The sequence below is a fragment of the Columba livia genome, chromosome 3 (assembly GCF_036013475.1).
Source record: "Columba livia isolate bColLiv1 breed racing homer chromosome 3, bColLiv1.pat.W.v2, whole genome shotgun sequence".
NCBI classification, from domain to species: domain Eukaryota; kingdom Metazoa; phylum Chordata; class Aves; order Columbiformes; family Columbidae; genus Columba; species Columba livia.
In genome coordinates, this window is record NC_088604.1 from 114531001 (window position 1) to 114550159 (window position 19159).

At 39.3% G+C, this 19159-nt stretch overlaps 1 protein-coding gene across 4 annotated transcripts in view; it reads left to right on the forward strand.

Moving 5' to 3' along the window:
- KIF16B (kinesin family member 16B) overlaps positions 1-19159 on the forward strand; it is a 133394-nt gene that overhangs the window by 113045 nt on the left and 1190 nt on the right. For 3 of the 4 annotated variants that reach the window (XR_010471770.1, XM_021290996.2, XM_005504993.3), the window contains one exon: positions 4206-4289. The exons of the other annotated variant lie outside the window; for it this stretch is intronic. Coding sequence is in view for 2 of the 3 variants with exons in the window: in XM_021290996.2 (XP_021146671.2) it covers positions 4206-4289 (84 nt within the window). In the remaining variant the exon portion in view is untranslated. The remainder of the gene's footprint in view (positions 1-4205; positions 4290-19159) is intronic. 4 annotated transcript variants of the gene reach the window in all.

The following is a 19159-nucleotide window of genomic DNA, read 5'->3' on the forward strand; positions in this document are numbered from 1 at the left end:
TTTGCATTTTAGGTCTAAGAGTAGTCCCAGCCTGTTCCATGGTATGCATGTACACACTCGTATGTATGTAATAGAATTTGTATGCAGCAATGCTTCTGCAGCCAAAATACAAATTAGAATTCTTGCACACTACATGCAGAAGCTTCTCAGGAAATCATTTGAGCTCTCTCTTCCTGTCAGGCCGGGGAATATGCCTCTTAATTTCCCCTGACAGAAAACATATCGCCTTATCAGCAGCCCTAAGAAATGACAAAACATCCCTGCTGAAAAAGACTGCCTGCCAAACTCTGTCATTGCTGCTGCAGTAAGGGGGACAGGGAGAGAATGGGCGTGCTGCAGAAATTTCAGGGAAGTAAAGTGGTTTACCTTGCTACCTGTGGAGTCCCACTCTTACGCCTTTTAATGCCGCAAAATGTTTGTCTTGTAGTCAAGGTGTGACCCTTGAAGAATTAACTTGAGCCACAGTGTACATGGCCATTTAATTCTAAAAGAATAATTTATACTCCTGCATCTGGATAGTGTGAAATTCTCTTACGGTGTTTCAGCTGAGGCAAACATCTCGATGCAAAATCTCCACCTGCAGATCTCTTCTATATTTAAGCAAGAGAACAAATGCGGCTTATTCACATACTGTGCTATGTGCATTAACCCATAGCAGGGGTGAGCTCATGTGAAGTTACTGCGCCGTTTCTTAAAGGCATTGTAGTCCTACTAATAACAAAATTTGGATTTATTGAAATATTTTCCACTGCAATTTGGCTTAAATGAATAAAGTATTTTAAATAAACCGCAACATTCTCTTGAATCATTGCATTTCTGAATTGCGCATGGTTACATTCAGAGTCTGCATGTCAAATGATACATCAGGATAGAGGTTCTTTATAGAAAATTATTGTAACGTTTGTCATTGCTTCAGTATAATTGTATTGCTGGGCTTTTTCTTTTCTTTTATAAACCACAGTTCTGACAAGATGAGAAAATTTTGCCATCACTTCGCATATTTGTGGAACTCTTACACCAATGTATTTTCCCCACACTAAAAGAATAACTCTGTAAGTTAGAGTGACAGAGATCAATGGTGTGTACATATAAGCACATGACCTCTGCTAAATATATTAATATTGTATTTTTAGATCAATGTACTACAATAGACAAGCTTCCTATTACAGTGAAATTACACGGTCACATAGAGGACTGCATAATTCACGGTGCTGCATGAATGGTTCTAGTTCTCATGTTGCAAAGATAATTTTCAAGCTGTGAACCAAGTTGAAACTGGTGCTGTCATGTCTGCAAAAGCGTTTCGACAGCCTGAAACTCAAGTCTGGCAAGTTCTAAATCTCTTTTATTTTGCTGGATTCAGAATCTTGGCATGTAGTGGAATACAGCGTATTGGAATAATTTAGGGCTCGCAAGATTGCTGCCGTGGTGATGAAATCTATGGCTGGAAGTTTTCTGTCATATAGTTGGGTGGTCATCTGCGGGACAGAAATGGCCTTCATTTTTTTGTGTGATGGACATCTGCCAATCATTTGGCTAAGAGAGGAGGCCGAGGGCCCTTGGAAAGATGGCAGCAAAGAGCAGGACATGCAAGTGTTCCAGCAGCACGAGGTTTTGTGCCTTCTGCATCCAGCCCCATAGAGGTGGTGACTGCAGGAGGTGGTCAGTGCCTCGTGATGTGTCACCTGCAAGATGCAAAATCCTTCCAAGTACATAGTTGCATGGATATGTGTATTCTGTATACATATATTATTTATAATATATAATACATTATATATTATAGATTATATAATATGCATAATAATATATGTAATATAAACACAAATAATATGCCAAGTATACTTTGGCCCATTGGATAGAACTTTCTGTTATCCGTAGTTCTCCAAGTCCAAAGTATTCAGATTCAGGTCTTAATCACCATTGAAATTATAATTTTCATTTAGGTACATGTTGCAAATTTGAACATTTTGGAGCCAGTTGTACTGGCTGAGGCCTTTCCCTTGCATATTAAAGTCATTACTGTAATAATGGACTTCTGTTGGTTTGTTTTCTAAGATTTGTGTATCATGGTGATCTGTGAGATAAGAAATGTTAGAACTATGTGAGTAGCTACTTCGGTTTAAATGAGTTTAGCAAAACTTTCTGGCTTTGGAAAATGCAACTGTTCTCCTAAAACGTATTCAGAAAGCTAACAGATTAGAAAAGCAACTTCCCCATCCCATAGTTTTGTAGAATCAGTCCCCAAATGTCCGTTAAAATCAAATTATACTAGATGAAGAAATAATTCCTGATTTTAGCTATAATACCTTGCTTTGACTCTACAGAGTATGTCTGAGTATGTTGTAGCAGTAGCTTTTTTTATTAGTGCAAATTATTTTTTAACATACTAATTTAAAATCCTATAATGAAAGTATTTATCAGTAAATAAATACAGAGCCAGTCTTTCTAGGGCCAGAAGGGGATTGTGATGGTAGTTGTTTTACTTTGCTTGTTTCTTGCAGTTACATCATGCAGTAGTGTTTTAAACAATAAAATTTCTGCAGGGGTGGGATTTTGAAGTCCTTAGAAATATTAGCACTTATAATCTTGTATAGATTAAGAAGTGAAAGTAGGTCTCAAGGACATAATTATAGGATACAGTTTGGCTGTGTACTGCTTGTCCTGCCAAGATGAAGCAGCAGCACCCTGAGAATGTGGTCAGAGAAACCTGAGGAATACAACTGGGACATGCTGGTGAAACTGATGCTGAGCAGACATCTCCTTCGTCTCCTTTCAGTGTCTCTCATCACTTTGTGTCACTCATTCTCCAAGCTGGAGTTGAACCAGAGAATGGGCATAAATTATTTGTATTGCAGAATTCCTCTATTTTAAAGATGCTTACATTCAATGTTAATAGTGAGGCTTCTCATTTAATTCAGTATACTTCTGCGCCATAAATTCTCTACAGTGCTTTATGTGCTGATATACTAAAAGTGATGCATCTTGTTTATTATTTTGATATCATCAAATGGCACGGGGAATTCATGCAAGAGGCATTTTTACAGAGGGCTTTCGCCTGCAGAACAGCTCCAGCAATACCAGTGTGAGGTTGCACATTTCTGTCTCATACAGTGAGAACTAGGAATAAATTAGTTTTGATGTGTCTTCAAGTGCAAACACAAATGATGCTTTCGTGTGCAGCCTTCCCAGCAGCAGCAGCTTCGCAGACCAGGTTCATTGGTACTTGTTACCAACTCCTGAGTCTTTTGTGTGCTTTCCAGATATAGCTGGCTGGAATTTGTTCAAGCATTTTATTAGTCAGTGTACAAGAAAGGAAGACAGTTCCCTCACTCTCTTCCTTGCCAGTGTAGCTTGCCACAGTTCCTAGAGAGAAACGAGAAGATAGCTTTGAGCACCTCTGTGGAAGAACTCCTAAAAGGACAGATCTGAATAGCTGTTTTCAGGAGCTGTGCTGCTGCCTGGTTTTCATTTTCAGTATGTTAAATGGGATTTTGCCTGCTCGTGTGGATTCTCTTCAGAAATTAAAGCTGTCAGCTTCCAGCGTGGACACACATTTGAATGTGACTGAGCTACAGTTGAGTTACAGCTCAAGAAGCCCCATTTTCCATCATCTTAGCTTCCATCACAGTATAGGTACATGCTGTAGAGTCTGTTCCTGCTGTAAAGGAAGAAGTTGTAGTTCAAGGCACAACTAAAAGGTCCCTCAGATCCAGCTCAGATGTCAGCTGGAGTCCCACAATGCCATCTTCCACAATGTAACTTCAGTGATCTTACATTTATGATACAACATAAGGCAATCAAATTAACACAACAGTGTGGTTGGAGACCACAGGTTTTAAGAGACTAATGGCATTCTTCTAAGACAGAATTTCTGAAGAGGTCTTTCATAGTTCTTAGTTGGTGTTATCACATCAGATTCAATTTGCGGCTTTGTAATCCTTATGTGGGCAAACTGTGGCAGCCTAATTCCTAAATTTGCTTTCTGTCACTCACTTGTGACAAAATGCGTTGTTATCTTAGCAGTACTACAGACCAGATCGAACTAACATCAGTAGAAATGTGTAATGTGATATTTGCGAATAGCACATAGCGTAGCTCATGAATATGTGGCATTTTCTTTTTCCCAGTTGCTTTGTAGTTTAAAGAGAATTTTCTCATTTGAGCTTGTCACTTCTGATGCCGATTCATCCTTTAATGTTTTTCAGCTTGCCACTTTAGAATTCCCTCCAAAGAAGCTCTTTGGAAACAAGGATGAACGAGTGATTGCAGAACGACGGAGTCACTTAGAGGTAATGCCAACTTTTTAACAGGTTTCTGCAACATATTTAGGTGGAGTGCTCTCTGCTTGACCAACAGAAACCATTCCCATATGGTGAAAGTTAAATAGCTGCTTGTATGAATGAAGTTACTTGCTGCCTCATTTAACACAGGAGATGGCAGCAGTAGATTGCAAAGTAATGAAACTGCCGTAAAAAAAACAATCATAGTCTAGGAAACAAGCGTCTCTTTAGAGATATTCATAGGAGATACATTTATTTAAGGGGGAAAGATTGTGGGTGAGGTAAGTGTTCGCTGTAGACAGATGGTCTCTGTGCAAGACAAAAGATCAAAAAAAATATCGCTACTTCAAATGCAATTGGTTAGCTGAAGATTTGCTATTTTACCATAGTTACTATATCCAAATATCTCATGACAGAAAGAAAGCAATATTTAGGCATTTTTGAGCTTTATTTTGTAACCCAGCTTTCCAAATGTATTTTTTTTTCTTTCAATTAGTTTTTAAAATTAATTTTACCGTGGACAAGGTTACTGAGCTTATAAGAGTTTGGGTTTTATTGCTTCTTTTGCAGTGCCATGTAGCTGGCACAGTTTTGACTCCTATCACACATTAAGTCTTTATATTTCTATATTAATGCCTGTGTTATTGCAGCCCAAAGTCAGGAGCTGAGGTTTTGGGAAAGAAGAGGAGGCATGAACAAAAATTAAACCATACACCCTACAACTGTATTGTAGCCACATGTGGGTTACCTGATCATGCAAATCATTAAGAATTACATCCTTTGTAGACCTAAAGTGGCATTAAATAGAGCTTTAGAGAAATTAATATAAAAGTAGATTGCTTCCAACTGGAATATTTTCATGCATGTTTTTAATTTTTTCTACATACTTCACCTTTTCTTTGATCTACAAACAAAACATCCTCCCACAGACTTTTAATGTGAGTCTGTCGTACATGGAGCGCAAAATGTAATCTGGTTTTTGTTCGTGTCCTCTATAGAGGGCATAAAGGCATGGCCACATTCCGGTCTAATACTTGATTTGCATATTTTTGTACCAGTAAGAAATTTAATCCCTTAATCTTTCTGACCTTTCATTGATTTAATAACAAATTTTAATGTAACATTTCTAAATGTTAAAACTGCTGGGTATAGTGATGCTTTGATCATGGTCGTACAGTACTTATAGCTCTCTCTATATAGCCAGTTTTTAACTTGGAATTAAATTGTATCTATTTTAACTAAGTCATTAAAACTTACAACGTATACATTTTGCAAACCTAGTAATAATAATAAATAATATGTGACCACTCTTCACGTGCATATATTTTGCCGTGTGCCATATAGTATACTTGGTCTTGCCACTCAATAATCTTGACACTGAAGATCCCGTATGGCTCAGGGAAAGTTAAAGAGGACAAGGAGTCAAGTAAATGTTACCATTCTTGCCAACAAAACCAGGACAAGGGATTTGATGCAACAAGCTGGTGAAAACCCCCTTATGTCTGGATCTCTATTTGTGGTGTTTTCTTTCCACTGTGTATTTGCAGTGTTTTCCTCTGGCTCTGTACTGTAGGCCAACGACTGGAGAGCTTCAGCTAACATAGCGACAGCCTACTTGGCGAACAGTGGGAGAAACCACCTAGGTAGTGATGGTTTCCAAAGTCACATAATGCTTTGAAGACTCCAAGTACACCTTGAGTTATACTGAGAAAGTGTTGGGCAGGCAAAGTGCAATGGTAGAAGACGGCACAGGCAGCGCTTGTATTCAGAACGCTGGGTGTTATCGCTGGGTGGTTTTCAGGTTGATATGAACCTTGAGCATGCTTCAGAGGGCTAACCTGAATGAGGTAGATGGATGGATTGCCTCTGTAAGGGATGGGGGTTCGTGGCCTTTTGACCATAGCGCATTTCTCAGGTGGAAATTTGATCAGGTAAAAGGTGAGGGCTAATGGTAACAAGCAGAAACATGGCTTGTATTCAGTTGACTTCCATACCTGATCCTGTACATTGATTTGCTGGAAACCCTTTGCAATCTCTTCCAAGCCTCGCAGGTGATGTGCTGTTAGAGCTGTCATATAGTATAAAAGCTTATATGGTTGTTCCACATGGTTAGTCAAGAGCTAATGAACTAATACAGTATCTTTAGAAAAAGCAAAGTGCAGCTTCCAGGCCAACAAACATGTATATTCTTATCCAACGTCTGAGCTGACTTAATTGACTAGACAGCCTGATAAATAGTCTGATAAGTGTTCTGAACAAATATTCTGTATTGTAAGATCTTTAGTGGAGCTGTCATCCCAGTGGTGGGTGACAAAAAAATTGCTCTTCAATTTTTTACATTAGGTATTTGTACATCTTGAACAGGCTGTGACTTCACCTTGTTTTTCCTGAACTTTTTGGATTGAAGTGGGATAGTACAGCTTTGGCTAGGCCAGTGCCATCATGCACAGGCCATCTCTGAGTAACAGCATTTTCTTTTTTTACTTTTTATTCTTTTTAAAGTATGCACATACCAAATTAACATTCAAACTCCACTGTACACCTGTGTGAGGGATAAGACAAGTTAAGTTGTTGTTTAAGTCAAACAACCTGGGTAAAGTATTTGCTGGAATCAGCAACTGGTTACTGAAATGGTCTTGAAGGCTCTTTTCTTTGCCCCAAGACAAAATTGCAGCTCTCGGTCTGATCCAGAGGAATGAAGCAGATAGACTGGAAGTCACTGTAGGAGCAAAACTACTCTTCCAATTAACTAAACATACAACAATCAGAGAACTGATTCTAGTGCAGATATCTAAACTGTTATTTTATTTGACTTGCTGTGGCTTTAGTCAGGGACGTTTGCCTTGCACCTAGTTATAAAAAAAATTGTCCAAAACATCCTTTGTGTGGAACAGTTTAGGAAGAGTTTGTGTTTTTGCTATGCATCACCTCTTGGATTCTTCTACTGAGGACAGCAGGGGGGTTTGGTACCTTTCAAGGCAACTAGAATCGGGGGGCTGACTGTAGGGTTTGCTTTGGTTTACAGTGGTTGTGTAGAGTTACCTTATTTCAGCTTGAGATGAGAAATGGGCATATTTCATCATAATGGAGATGAAATGACTTGGAGTAAAAGACTCCAGAGAGACCCACATTATGCATTTATTGTGATTTCAAATCACAATCCTCAAAGTTTATGTAAAACATTGTTATTTTATTTATCCTACCTGGTGCAAATGCTTAATAACCAAAAGCTTCACAATAGCTTGTTGGTAGGGAAGCACATTATGTGTACTGTTTTTGTGTGAGATGAACCTGAGAAGAAGTCTTTGATCTCTAGCATGATACATAGCTGCAATGCAAACACTTTTGTTTTCATGGTTTTTGGTACTGCAAAGTCTTTTGAGAAATATCTTACATTTCCACTGAGGTTTGGAAAAATAACATGCAAGTTTGCACAAAGGTTTTGCCTATACATCTTACAAGAAAACACCTAAATTGTATTTAAAATTACCTATCCAAAACGCTGTATTGCAATCTATTAATTTAGTATTTCATCAGGGACCTGTTGCAGAAAAAAACCTCTAAATTAATTGTTCCGCAGTCTAAAGACACTAATTTCACTTCAGAGCCAACCTTGCTTGATTAAATCCGCCTTAAATGAAACAGCCAAGAATTCTTTTGATTAAAGTTAATGAATGGAAGGTAGTGTGTATCTATCCTTTCGTGCAATTAGAAATCAGTAGATAAGAGTATAGGATCCTTTTTTAAAACGAAATCAGATGATCTGTTTTCCTTTTTCTATTTTTTAAGCAAAAACTTTGTAAAGGAAACACATGTCACAAGATGCGTGATTAAGTGAATGTATCTGTTCCTATTTTAACTGCAAACTGTCTTTTATTCCTTAGTGAGTTGTTAGGTCTGTGGATGATAGTAAAAAGATGCTTTCCTGAAATCCCAGCTTCTTTGGATACAGCATTTGGATACTGCATATCATATATCGTATCATTGCGCTGATTGTTTCTCTTCTCTTAGACTCATGCTTTGCTGTAGTAATGAAGATTATTATTAGCCCCACTGTCCTATTGTGCAGCCAGAAAAACTGGACAGGAATAACTGTCTAAGCTGACGGAGCAGATCGAGTTGTGCTTCTTTACTCCTTGGTCAGAAGCCTTGCAGTAATGGACCCACAAGCCTTTCATTTCTGCTCTTGTTGTTACTGTTGTGCTCAGAAAAAAAACCCAAATGTTACGCTGACAAAATCGCAAGAGGTGGTTGTGTAAAGGAAAACAGAAACTCCCCCAGGCCTCGGCTTGTCTCCTTGTCTCTGTTCCCTGTTTCCCATTCCCTATTCCTACTGCTGCATTTCTTCAGGTTGTTTGTGGACTGCAAAGGGGGACAAGCAGAATCCCCAGTCAAGGATGCACCAACAAAAAGACCAACAGTTGGTAGAGTTGTGTGTTTCCTTTTGCTGCCACTTACAGAGCTCAGGGAATGAAAGAAAGTCGACCTGGAACAGTATGGTAAAGCGAAGCCTACTTCAGGTCTGTTGGAGCACATACATCTTCCTGGCTTTGACTCTGCTCTTCTTTTTTCTTGGTACTTTGAACCTCTTTAAAAGCTAGACACGCTCAATTTATTTAAAATTAATAATACAATTGTCCTTAACCTCCTCACTTCCTGCTGTCATCTGATGAGGTTTTCAGTGATAGGTGTTAATGCGAGAGGCAGAAATAAATCTTGTATGAACTGCATAATTCAATTATGCTCTTGAATCTGTAGAACTGGCTGGGGAAGGCACCATAGACGCTGAACTGATTGAAATATTACTGTTCCCTCCAATCAAAATTAAGCTTCCAAAAAAAGATTCTTTAAATTAGAACCCAAGTGCATTGGTTTGGTTTTAGTTTGTATTCTCACCTGAATCCTTTGAAGTTCCAGGGGATTATTTTGGTGTTAGTGTTTTGGATTGTGTTGTTTCTAGGTTTTTGGTTTGGTGGTTTTTTGTTTGTTTGTTTTTAACAAAGCTCTAAATTTAGCTGCTCTGCCTTTCCCTTTCAAAAGTGAGATTCTGCTGGTTTTGTATGGCTCCAAGAATCTGGTTCTTAAGGAAAACATGAAATAATGAAAATGGCACCTTTCTTTGAACTTGAATTCATTCTTGTTTTTTAAATGTATTATTAGTTTCAGAAATAACAGCTCAATGGCAACCAACAAAAGAAACATGTGAGGAAAAAAAGACCCTCAAAAGTATTTGTTGACGAATTTCGGCAAACAAGATGTTTGAGTCTGTCTGAGACCTCATTTCTTGATGTTTTCCTTGCAGTCATGAGGACAGAAGCATTTAAATGAGATTTTAGATGATTTGCCATCTGAACATTCAGTATGAACTTTAGGAGTACATCCCTCTGGCCTTTGTATCACAGCCCCATCCTGTATTATGTTTTAACTGAGACAACCTGCTTCATACTAGTTACAGGTGAATTGATCTCTCTAGTGCCAAAGCCCTGTCACATGGAGTCAGAGTTAGCATTTCTGTTTGATTTTTCCTGACTCTGATGCCAGACACAAAAACCTTTCAAACCCACTGATTATGTGTCCATTTAAAGTGATTATTAAAAGGAAACTATTAGACTCCAGTATCAGCTTACAACAACATCCCTAACACCAAAGCTTTTTAAGAAGAGCTTTAAAGCCAGCTGCTCACCAGCCTGGCTCTTGCAGATTGAATGTTTGCCTCCAACATCGTGGTTGTAAATACTGTTCTTAGAAGCATCTCAATGAGAAGGACTTTAGAAAGCATTCAGAATACATTTGATAATCATTGAAAGATAAAAGGATGCTTTTCCTTTTGTTACAGACATGAATGCGCACTAGATATGACTGCTGGCACAAAAGCGAGCTGCTGCAAATGTCAGTGTTTGATAATCCTAGAGAAGATTGTTTCATAGCCATAGTCTAAATTACAGAATGCAACATCTTGGATTGATGTTTTTAATTTCCCACTAGAGGAATACGGATGCAACAGGAGCACAGGAGGAAAGAGCATAGATGCATCCACAAAGACAAGAAAAAAGTGTGTCTGGTTGGGCTATATTGTGAATATCAATTATATGAATCATAGAATAGTTTGGGTTGGAAGGACCTTCAAAGCTCACCCAGTGCCACCACTGCCATGAGCAGGGACATCTTCACCAGATCAGGTTGCTCAGAGCCCCGTCCAGCCTGGCCTGGGATGTCTCCAGGGATGGGGCATCCACCACCTCTCTGGGCAACCTGGGCCAGTGTTTCACCACCCTCATTGTGAAAAATTATCTTTCTCATTTCTGGCCAGCCAGAGCTGGACACAGGACTCCAGGTGGGGTCTTACCAGAGCAGGGTATGTTAAATCCATGTCAAGGATAAATATATTAGGTACAGACAGTCTGTACCAAGTGCCCTTCATAACCTCTAATAACCGTTTAAAACCAAAAATAACTGTTTTTCAGCAACAACACCAAAGTCTTGCCTTGCCTGCAGCCAGTAAAACTGCAAGCAATTTCACACATCAGGTTTCCAGCCTCTGTGCAGCATCAGGGCTGCCCAAGGCCTTGGCTTTTCTGCTTTGAAACAGCAGCCCTCAAAGAGGAGTAGCAGCACTCAGCAGTGAAGCACTTCATCTTTTTTTGAGTGGTCCTGCTTCTCATGCAAGGCATGTTGGCCTCAAAAAGTGAGTAAATAAAATTAATTTTACTTATTGATTACAGTCACTGCATACAAGTAAGTCGAAATTAGGACTTTGCGTACATCAGCAGTTGATCCTACACCAATAAGATGTTACTTTGATTAAATACCATAGACTCTCAGCCAGGCCCACAGCAAATGCAAGATATTATTCTTATAATAGCAATAGAAGAGAAAGATGGTGGTTTAGGAGGAGTGAAAGCCTGGGGTTATTTTCTGAATCAGTTAATTTTAGGCTCCAGTCCAACAGGCTGGGTGCAAAAGGAACGTTGAGCATAAGCAGCCCCTTGGTCTCCTTTGTTTAGACTCAGTGCCTTATTCAAGATAGAGTCTGAAACCCTGTTTTGCAGAGTTTGCTTAGAGGTCAGTTTACATATAATACATATACGCCTTTACAGTAATTTTAGCATTTCTTCAGATGTATAACTTCAGATTCCTACCTCAAAAACTGGAGCTTTTGTGATAAAAAGTTCATCTCCATTACTACGAAATAATTAAATAGGATGTGCAAATCAGAGACCTTTTTTATTCCTTTTTTAGAGATGCCAGAGTATCAGAAAATAAGGAGGTATGTTTATCATAATTTACTAAGTTCAGAAAACGTGACAGCGTATAGTTTGAACTCTAGTTAGTCTCCACATCACAGTGTATTTTGCTGTCAGTTCAGAATAAATTTCCCAACATCCTTCTACAAATCACATTTTGAAGCTGTTTACCGGTCTCCAATCACTGCCCTCCACATTCAGATGTGAGCAGATGAATAAAGGGAGCGCTCGCCCAAGGACACTGGGTTGAACTTGGCATGATGCATTTTCAAAGCAAGTGTATCAGTCATTCCCCGGCATCCGATTTCGCCAAAGCAGAGGGAGACGCGTATCAAGTGCTTTGGTAGCTGTTTGCCAAGGCCATTCAAGCAGACGAGATGCTGTCGCTGCCGGCCCAGGGATGCGCGGTAAATTCAATCCTGTTGTTCTTTCTGGAATAGATTTTGACAGGACTTGTTTTGACTTGCGCTCCGGAGGAAGGATTGGTTTCCTTCACTAGTCAGGTCTGTTTTGATCTTTTTTAATATGGCTGTTCCCTTCCAAAAGAAGACTTGCACTGATAGAGCACCTATAAATCATAGCCCTAGCTGCCCTTTTTTTTCCTGCTAGCCTACAATTCAGTTTCCATTGGAGCTGCTTAAAGCCAATGAATCTAAGCTTTTAGCATGCAGGCATTGTAAGAAATATTAAGTCCTGTGGATTTTAAATGAATTTCAGGCAGAATAAGATTGTAATTTGGGATGTAGACTGACTTCAGAAGTTAATTCAATTGATGCGGCATAATAGTAATTCAACATAATGTGCTCATACCATTAGACTTGCACAGAAAAACACTCTAAATAGCTATAATGAATAGTTTGGATTTTGAATACCCAGGAGAGCGATTTCACCTTGAATTATAACTGGCATCTCTCAGAATGCTTGTACATTACAAAAATTCAAAAACGTGTATGAATGCAAGTAAATTTCAGTACTACCCTGGGTAAAATTTAATTTTAGTGGCACTCAAATACTTCTGAAGAGGTAGTGCTAAAATCTGCTTTCACCTGCATAGCTGTGGGGGAAACTGTAACCCTGATTCAAGGAATCTGCATTACATTGTGCATAAAAACTGGAGGGAGAGTTTCTCAAGGGGCTAAAATGTGAGTCCTCCTTTTTTCTTAATGGAATGTAGCTGCTTAAAGAGCTTGATTCTCACCTACTTAGTTCCAAAGTAATTTAGATACCTCTAAAGATGCCCAGAGGAGCAGTGTGGATGGCATTGCTGCTTCTCTCTCTGCTTTGGGTTCAGTCCACCACCAACACAGACTGCTGCAGTGTTAGTGCCACTGCAGTGGCAAGAACACCGGTCTCCATAGTTCAGTTTTGTAGCTCCAACAACAAAATCAAAGGCTAAATTCTCAGCTAGCAAAGGCATATTCTGTTTTTATAGATCCAGCATTTGCAGCCATGTCAACATTTGGGAGCTATATAGGTAAATCTGTTTGCTAACGAAAGAGCTACACTATATTTTGGTAGGAGCTTTCAATCTCATCTCCTCCTATCTAGCTCCTGAGCAAAGAAGTTCAGTCTAACAAGAGATTATGTATGTAAACATACAGTCACATTGGCAAGTATATTAAACAAACCCAACAAAACCCACACAAGCAAAGAGCTTGTGGTGTGCATTGTGCGTGGCTGTAAACTTATATGCAGAATCTGTATGTGGGATTTATTTGGGATGGAAATCGCTGGTGTATGGGATGGACTTGTACGTAGAGGTCTAAGACATGCAATAAAAAAAAAAGGTGATACTGATTGGGAAGTTATTTTTTTTGTTTGGTTGGTTTTTGGTTTCGTGGGGTTTTTTTTCAGTGACTACTAAGCCTTATCTGTAAACAGCCTTGCTTCTGATTAGGCCTAATCAAAGTGAACAGGAAGGGTTTGATTAAAACAAGTCATTTCTTTATTCTTGGCTTGCGTAATGTGAAGCCAGTTAGTCCGGTCCTGAGCCTAGTTAATGTCTGCTAATCTGAAGCAAATAACCTCCCTCTTTAGTATTATGGCTGATGTCGTGGTGACTTGTCAAACATGCACGAATCTGTCTTTTTCTCTTGAAAAAAATCTCTCTGTGTTCACACAAGTTGTGTGTGACCAGAGCAGGGTCTCTGATACCCATGGGATAGATACATTCTGGGGATATTTGTTGCCTCTGACTCCTCAAGGAAGCTTTGCACACAACTTTGACAGTGTCTAATGCTGTAGTTTTTGTAAGGAGAATCCAGCCATCCTGGTTTTTCTGCAAAAGAAATTCGCCTGGGTGATCATGTCATAATTTTAGAAGCTTTCTCTCTGAATTTTGCGCAGAAATAAGATCCTTCAGGCACAAGGTAGCCTCCCAGGCAGTCTTTTTCTCATTGCTATGAAATCAGAGCTGCACGTAATGACCTAAGGGTGTGTGCAGGAGGTAAAACCCAGAGGTGACATGAGGTGCTTCCTGAAGGGCCTGAAATATCACTTGAGATATTGAATATCACATGCTGTCCTGCGCACACATTTTACTCAGATCTGCTTTATGATATCTTGCAATATATGTCAAGGTGTTGGGGAAAAGAATTGAAGCCTCATGTTTTCTTTATTAAATTAAAAAGAAAACCCCACAGAAGACCAAAATGTTTCTGAGCTTGACATTTGATCTGAATCTTGAATTGCTAGAGGTGAAGATATTGGTCATAGTCTGTGTATGGTCCCCCATCCTTTTGAGCTGCTGTACTCCAAAGCAATGCCACCTCCTATATTATATTCTTGCTGTCTGCCAATTCTTTCTCTGCTTGCTCATATTTAACAGATCCAGAAATGGATCTGAAACTACTTTAGTGAGCTATCAGAGCACTATGCTGGCAATTAGTCACTCCTAATTAGCCGGTTTAGCCTCAGGTGGTCCCCAAGGGAAGGGAAAATGGATTGTGTGGCAGGCGTGGGGAAGAAGCTTAAATGTGGTGAACCAAATCATGACCTGGAGGGCCAAGTTAACCTTGCAGACCACAGGAGGAGCCTGCTGGGACCGCTGCTTGGATAAAACACCTTAATTTGGACAGTTTGAATACCACTTGCTGTGTAAAAAGACAAGCTATGGAAGAAGCAGATCCAATGTGAAGTTTGCATCCTGTTTTTCTTGGGAACATGTATAATATCTTCAGATCCTGTATATAGCATCACCCCAGACAGGGCCCTTTGCCAGCCTGAAGTCTTTGTGGGGCACCATCTCCTGTTGGTGCCATGTAAGCCAGGCTTAGAAACTGTATTTAGTGATGATAGTGTTTCTGTAGCGTTTTGCATTTGAAAAATCACACTTGAGGTAATATTTTTATTTTTTTTTTCTCTCTTCTCTTCAAGACACCAATGGAAAGGTCCAAAATAGAGAGAGTTGGTTAATTTGGGAAAGGATCCTCAAGTGTTCATTTTCCTTTGCATATGCCCACTGATTTCTTTCTATGAGACAAAGGCAGAAGCACTCCCACTTGGCATTACAGAAGGCGTAGTTCTCTAAGCAAGTCCTTATTCTTGTGATCACAGATTGGAAGTGCAGTATGTTCCTGTCTGCTTGTTTTGGGCCGGAGTCTTCTTTGGGAAGATCTTACTTTGCAAATATCTAATTGCAGCATAATGTAGTTTTTCAGAGTCAGGAAATATGCTTCAATCTGTCTCTTCTTTTTTTGTAATCAGATTCCTGTCCTATAGAAAACAGCTGCTGATACCTGCATATGCTTTGCTTTATGAATAATTCAGATCAAGATTTGATTTAGAGCTTGCAGCACTTAACACTAGTCAACAGAATAATTATGTGATTGGTGCTGAGAGAAACTAGCGTCTATATTAAAAGGAGAGAGGAACCAATGTGAAAAGTTAGATTAGCAAGTTAATTAGTCCTGACTCTGCTGCCATTGACCTTCTGTGACCTTGTGGTAGAGCGTTTGACTGTCACATTGGTGTGTAGGTGTTGAAAGAGGGGTATTGTTTTCAAGAAAAGAGCCTATCATTTCAAAAATCCCCAAAGCCTTGTAAGGTTTATCTTATTCAAGTTTGTTGTGCTTTCAGCTGCGTCAAATATTAGCAGGTGATATTTATAGTGCTAATTGTACAGTGTTACATTTAAAGAATTTAAAACACTGACTTTTTTTGAGGAAATTGGTAGAAATGGCAGCAGGAGAGAGAAAGCTCCAAGTTTCTTCACTTTCTGGAAGTACCAGAGTTGATGAGTTTTTAAACACACCAAAGTTTAATGAAAAATCCAATTCTTACTAAGCTCTGCTATTGGTCTCTGAGGCTGTCGCTGTTTGTAATGGATTATGAGAACAATGTCATTGAACTGAACTCCTCTTTAATATGCCACAATTGAAAGGATGATAAGAACACTTTCACATTCCAGAAAGCTTTTTGATTGTAATAACTTTAATAAGTTTAAATTAAGTTATGGATTTATATTAAAATGTGCAAAATTATGAGGTCCCCACATCACAAAGTAGTGCAAAAATCATTAGAATGACTTTGCTGTGCTGATGGATTGAGCATGAGATGAACACTGGCCTACTGCTAAAAAGGTGAACCCTATTAAAATGATTTTTAATAAGCTTTTAAAATGGTTGCCATTTTGCTATTCACATAATTAAAAGGGAGACAAAGCTACTCAAACTTGTAAGTAAAGAATAATCTTTGCGCCTCACAACACTTTCTCCAGTCTTTTTTCCTTTGCAAACACTTGGAATACAAAGTTAAAACTTGCAGGTACGGCTGTCATAAGTTGTAAGTTAAAGGCCATGCAGGTTCTAATGCATGCTGAGAGGGTAAAACCACTACTTTTCCTATTTCAGAGGTTTTTTTTAACCTGGCTTTCAATCTCTATGAGTTTTGTACATGCCAAGACTATTTCTGTTCTCTAAACTAGTGCTCCTGAATGTGTGTTTAGACCGAGCAACCAACACGATCGGTGTGTTAAGTTACCCATTTTACAACCCTATTACAGTGCCTGGGTCCTTTGCCCTCACATTAAGACGCTGACATATTTATAATTAGGAACTTTTCCAGCAAACCAGCAATGCAGCAAGTTGAACACTTAGTGAAACAAAACTCCTAAGTATATTTGGAAGAACACTGATTACTAGACTAAATAATCCAGAACTAATGGCTAGAATTTTGAAAGGCTAACAAACAAAACCAAGTAATAAATCCAAGCCTTTTGGGATATTTGTAGCAGTGATCTATTTTTTTATTGCAAACCTAGCACAAGTAGGGTTGCTATAATGTAGTGCTTTGCATGTTAGGGGCAATGATTTAGATGCTAGGGGTGAAATGCTGGTAGGAAGTCACAGCATTGATTTGTAAAAAATCTGGACATTTCTATAAAGGCACCCTGAGCTTGCTAGAGCCTGCTAGATACAAGAGTGCTTCCCACCTAGTTTTAACTCGGCACAGATAACATTGTTTGGTAAACAGAGAAAAATCGTATCTGCTGCTAGAAATGGATTTAATGTAAAAGCTTTGAAAATAATTCTCTCCCTGAGTCCTTTCATCTAGCCTTGCTCCCACTCCAGCAGCTTGCGGTGGCTGCCTGCCTTGCAACAAACTTCTGGATCGTATCTTCTGGATCGCTCAAAGTTTTCTTTCCATCACCTCTGGTGCTTGGTGTGGATGTGCCCCTGCCCCTCTCCCAGCTTGCCGTGACCCTCATCCTCTCCCTGTCCCATCTGAATTTGGGAAGTGTCTTTCCACACAGCGATAAGGAGCGCTCTTCCTTTTCTGTGACCACTCTTTTCCACTTTGTTGTCCACATTGCAGCCAACAGGACAGAGCAACTTTCCCCTTACTGCCCAGCCACAGCTCTTTAATCGAGACATATGCTTGTGGGGTGAGCAAACACTACTGCCATCAGTCACTGTTCTCCTCACTATGTGACTTAACTCCTAGCCAGCGTATCTGCCTTAATTTCATTGAAGCAACAGCTTCTTTGTGTCAAGGGCACATCAGCTCTGTGCTATGCTAATACATCAGTATTGCAAACAAGGGCAAATGCAGATATGGGATTTAAAAGAGGGCTAATTTGCTCAGAGGTGGTTGTTAAAGAGCACATAATGCCAAGCCATATGGCTGGAAACCTTCACACAAAATGAATTCCATCATAATGTGCTAGGGTCCGCTTGCTGCCATTTTCCCAAGGATCTTTTTCATGTTCAAAGAATCTGTGATATTCACTGAGCAATTCCTGCGTGCAGATCTGGGAAGATAAGTATACCTGCTGTTCCTAGTGTTTCCTTGTCAGATAAGTATACCCTTATAGCAGAGGGATTTTTTTGCTCTGCCATTAGAGCTATCATGCCAAAACAATGAATAATGGCTGTACAGGAAAGGCATGACAGTCAATTATCTGGCCATATATACCAAGGTGAACGCAATAGGTCTTGCAATGTCTCCAGCGAAATATTTGGGTACCTTTGAGCCTTCAGTAGCCATAAACTGGAATTACTGCAGTAACTTTTCAGCACAGCGCTAAAACTCTAATAGAATGCCATGTTTTACATTTGATTTTCTATCATATTCATCCTTCAGGCTTTACTGGATTGGGACTTTGTTTAAAGGGCCCTACTTTGTGAACCGTTTGTGGCAAATGTTGATATGACATCTGTTGCTCGCTTTAAATTACCTCTTAGTCTGTTGGAATTAATCTTGAAGGCATTTTTGTAATGAAATTATTTTTCATGAACATTAGTACAACCTGTGGGAGGTCTGAATAAAAAAGAAAATCCCCCAGTCCTGCCAAGAGAGTAGTTTATGTGCCAGCTGATTTTATTTTGTTGGTGTTTTTTTTTGTTATCCTGCTTTCTGTGGAATTACTACAGCTGGTTTCCAAGGTACTTAAATAGGTAACAGGTTGTTATAGCATGGAGGAATTCTCCTTGAGAAAAGAGTGAATAATTAGGGCTGCTTTCTGAACATGGAACCACTTCCGTGACCCAAAAGCTGCTGCATTCAAATAACTCAACCTTGTGGTCTTTATAGGAGATTGTGCTGTTCTGTCTTGCAGATGTATTTCCCACTACATCTAAGATGAGTGAATAATTTCTGGAGTTCTCTTATAGTGCGGTCGGTCTATAGCAGAGCAAAGGAGTTTATCCCTGTGCTCCACATGAGATTTGCCTTACAGCTATTTGGGTAACAATGGGTACTTTTTTTAGCACCTGTCTAACCAATGTTTTACGTCCTGTGTTTCATTCAAAAGTTATAAATATGACTTATCAAATCATGCTAAATGATTCTAATAATTCCACCCATATGTGAAGGAAACCCCATCAGGAATGTGAAAACTTTGTGTTAATGTACATCTGTCACAATTTCTCTAGGTAGAAATGGATGCAAGTTGCACAGCAGTTGGTGAATAGTAATGTTTGGGAAGGGGAATTCTTCTTATGTGTAAGGCTTTAAAAGCCATGAAATTTAGAGGGCAGCTCAGTGAAAAGATGCTGGTGGGTTCTGAGATGATATGAAAGTCGTGCAATCTTTGTGCAGATGGCCTTGATCAAAACAAATCCTTATTGATGCAAGGATTGTGGAGGCTTGATGAGGGAAGGATTTCTGAAGGCCTTTTGTGTCCATATGTACTGA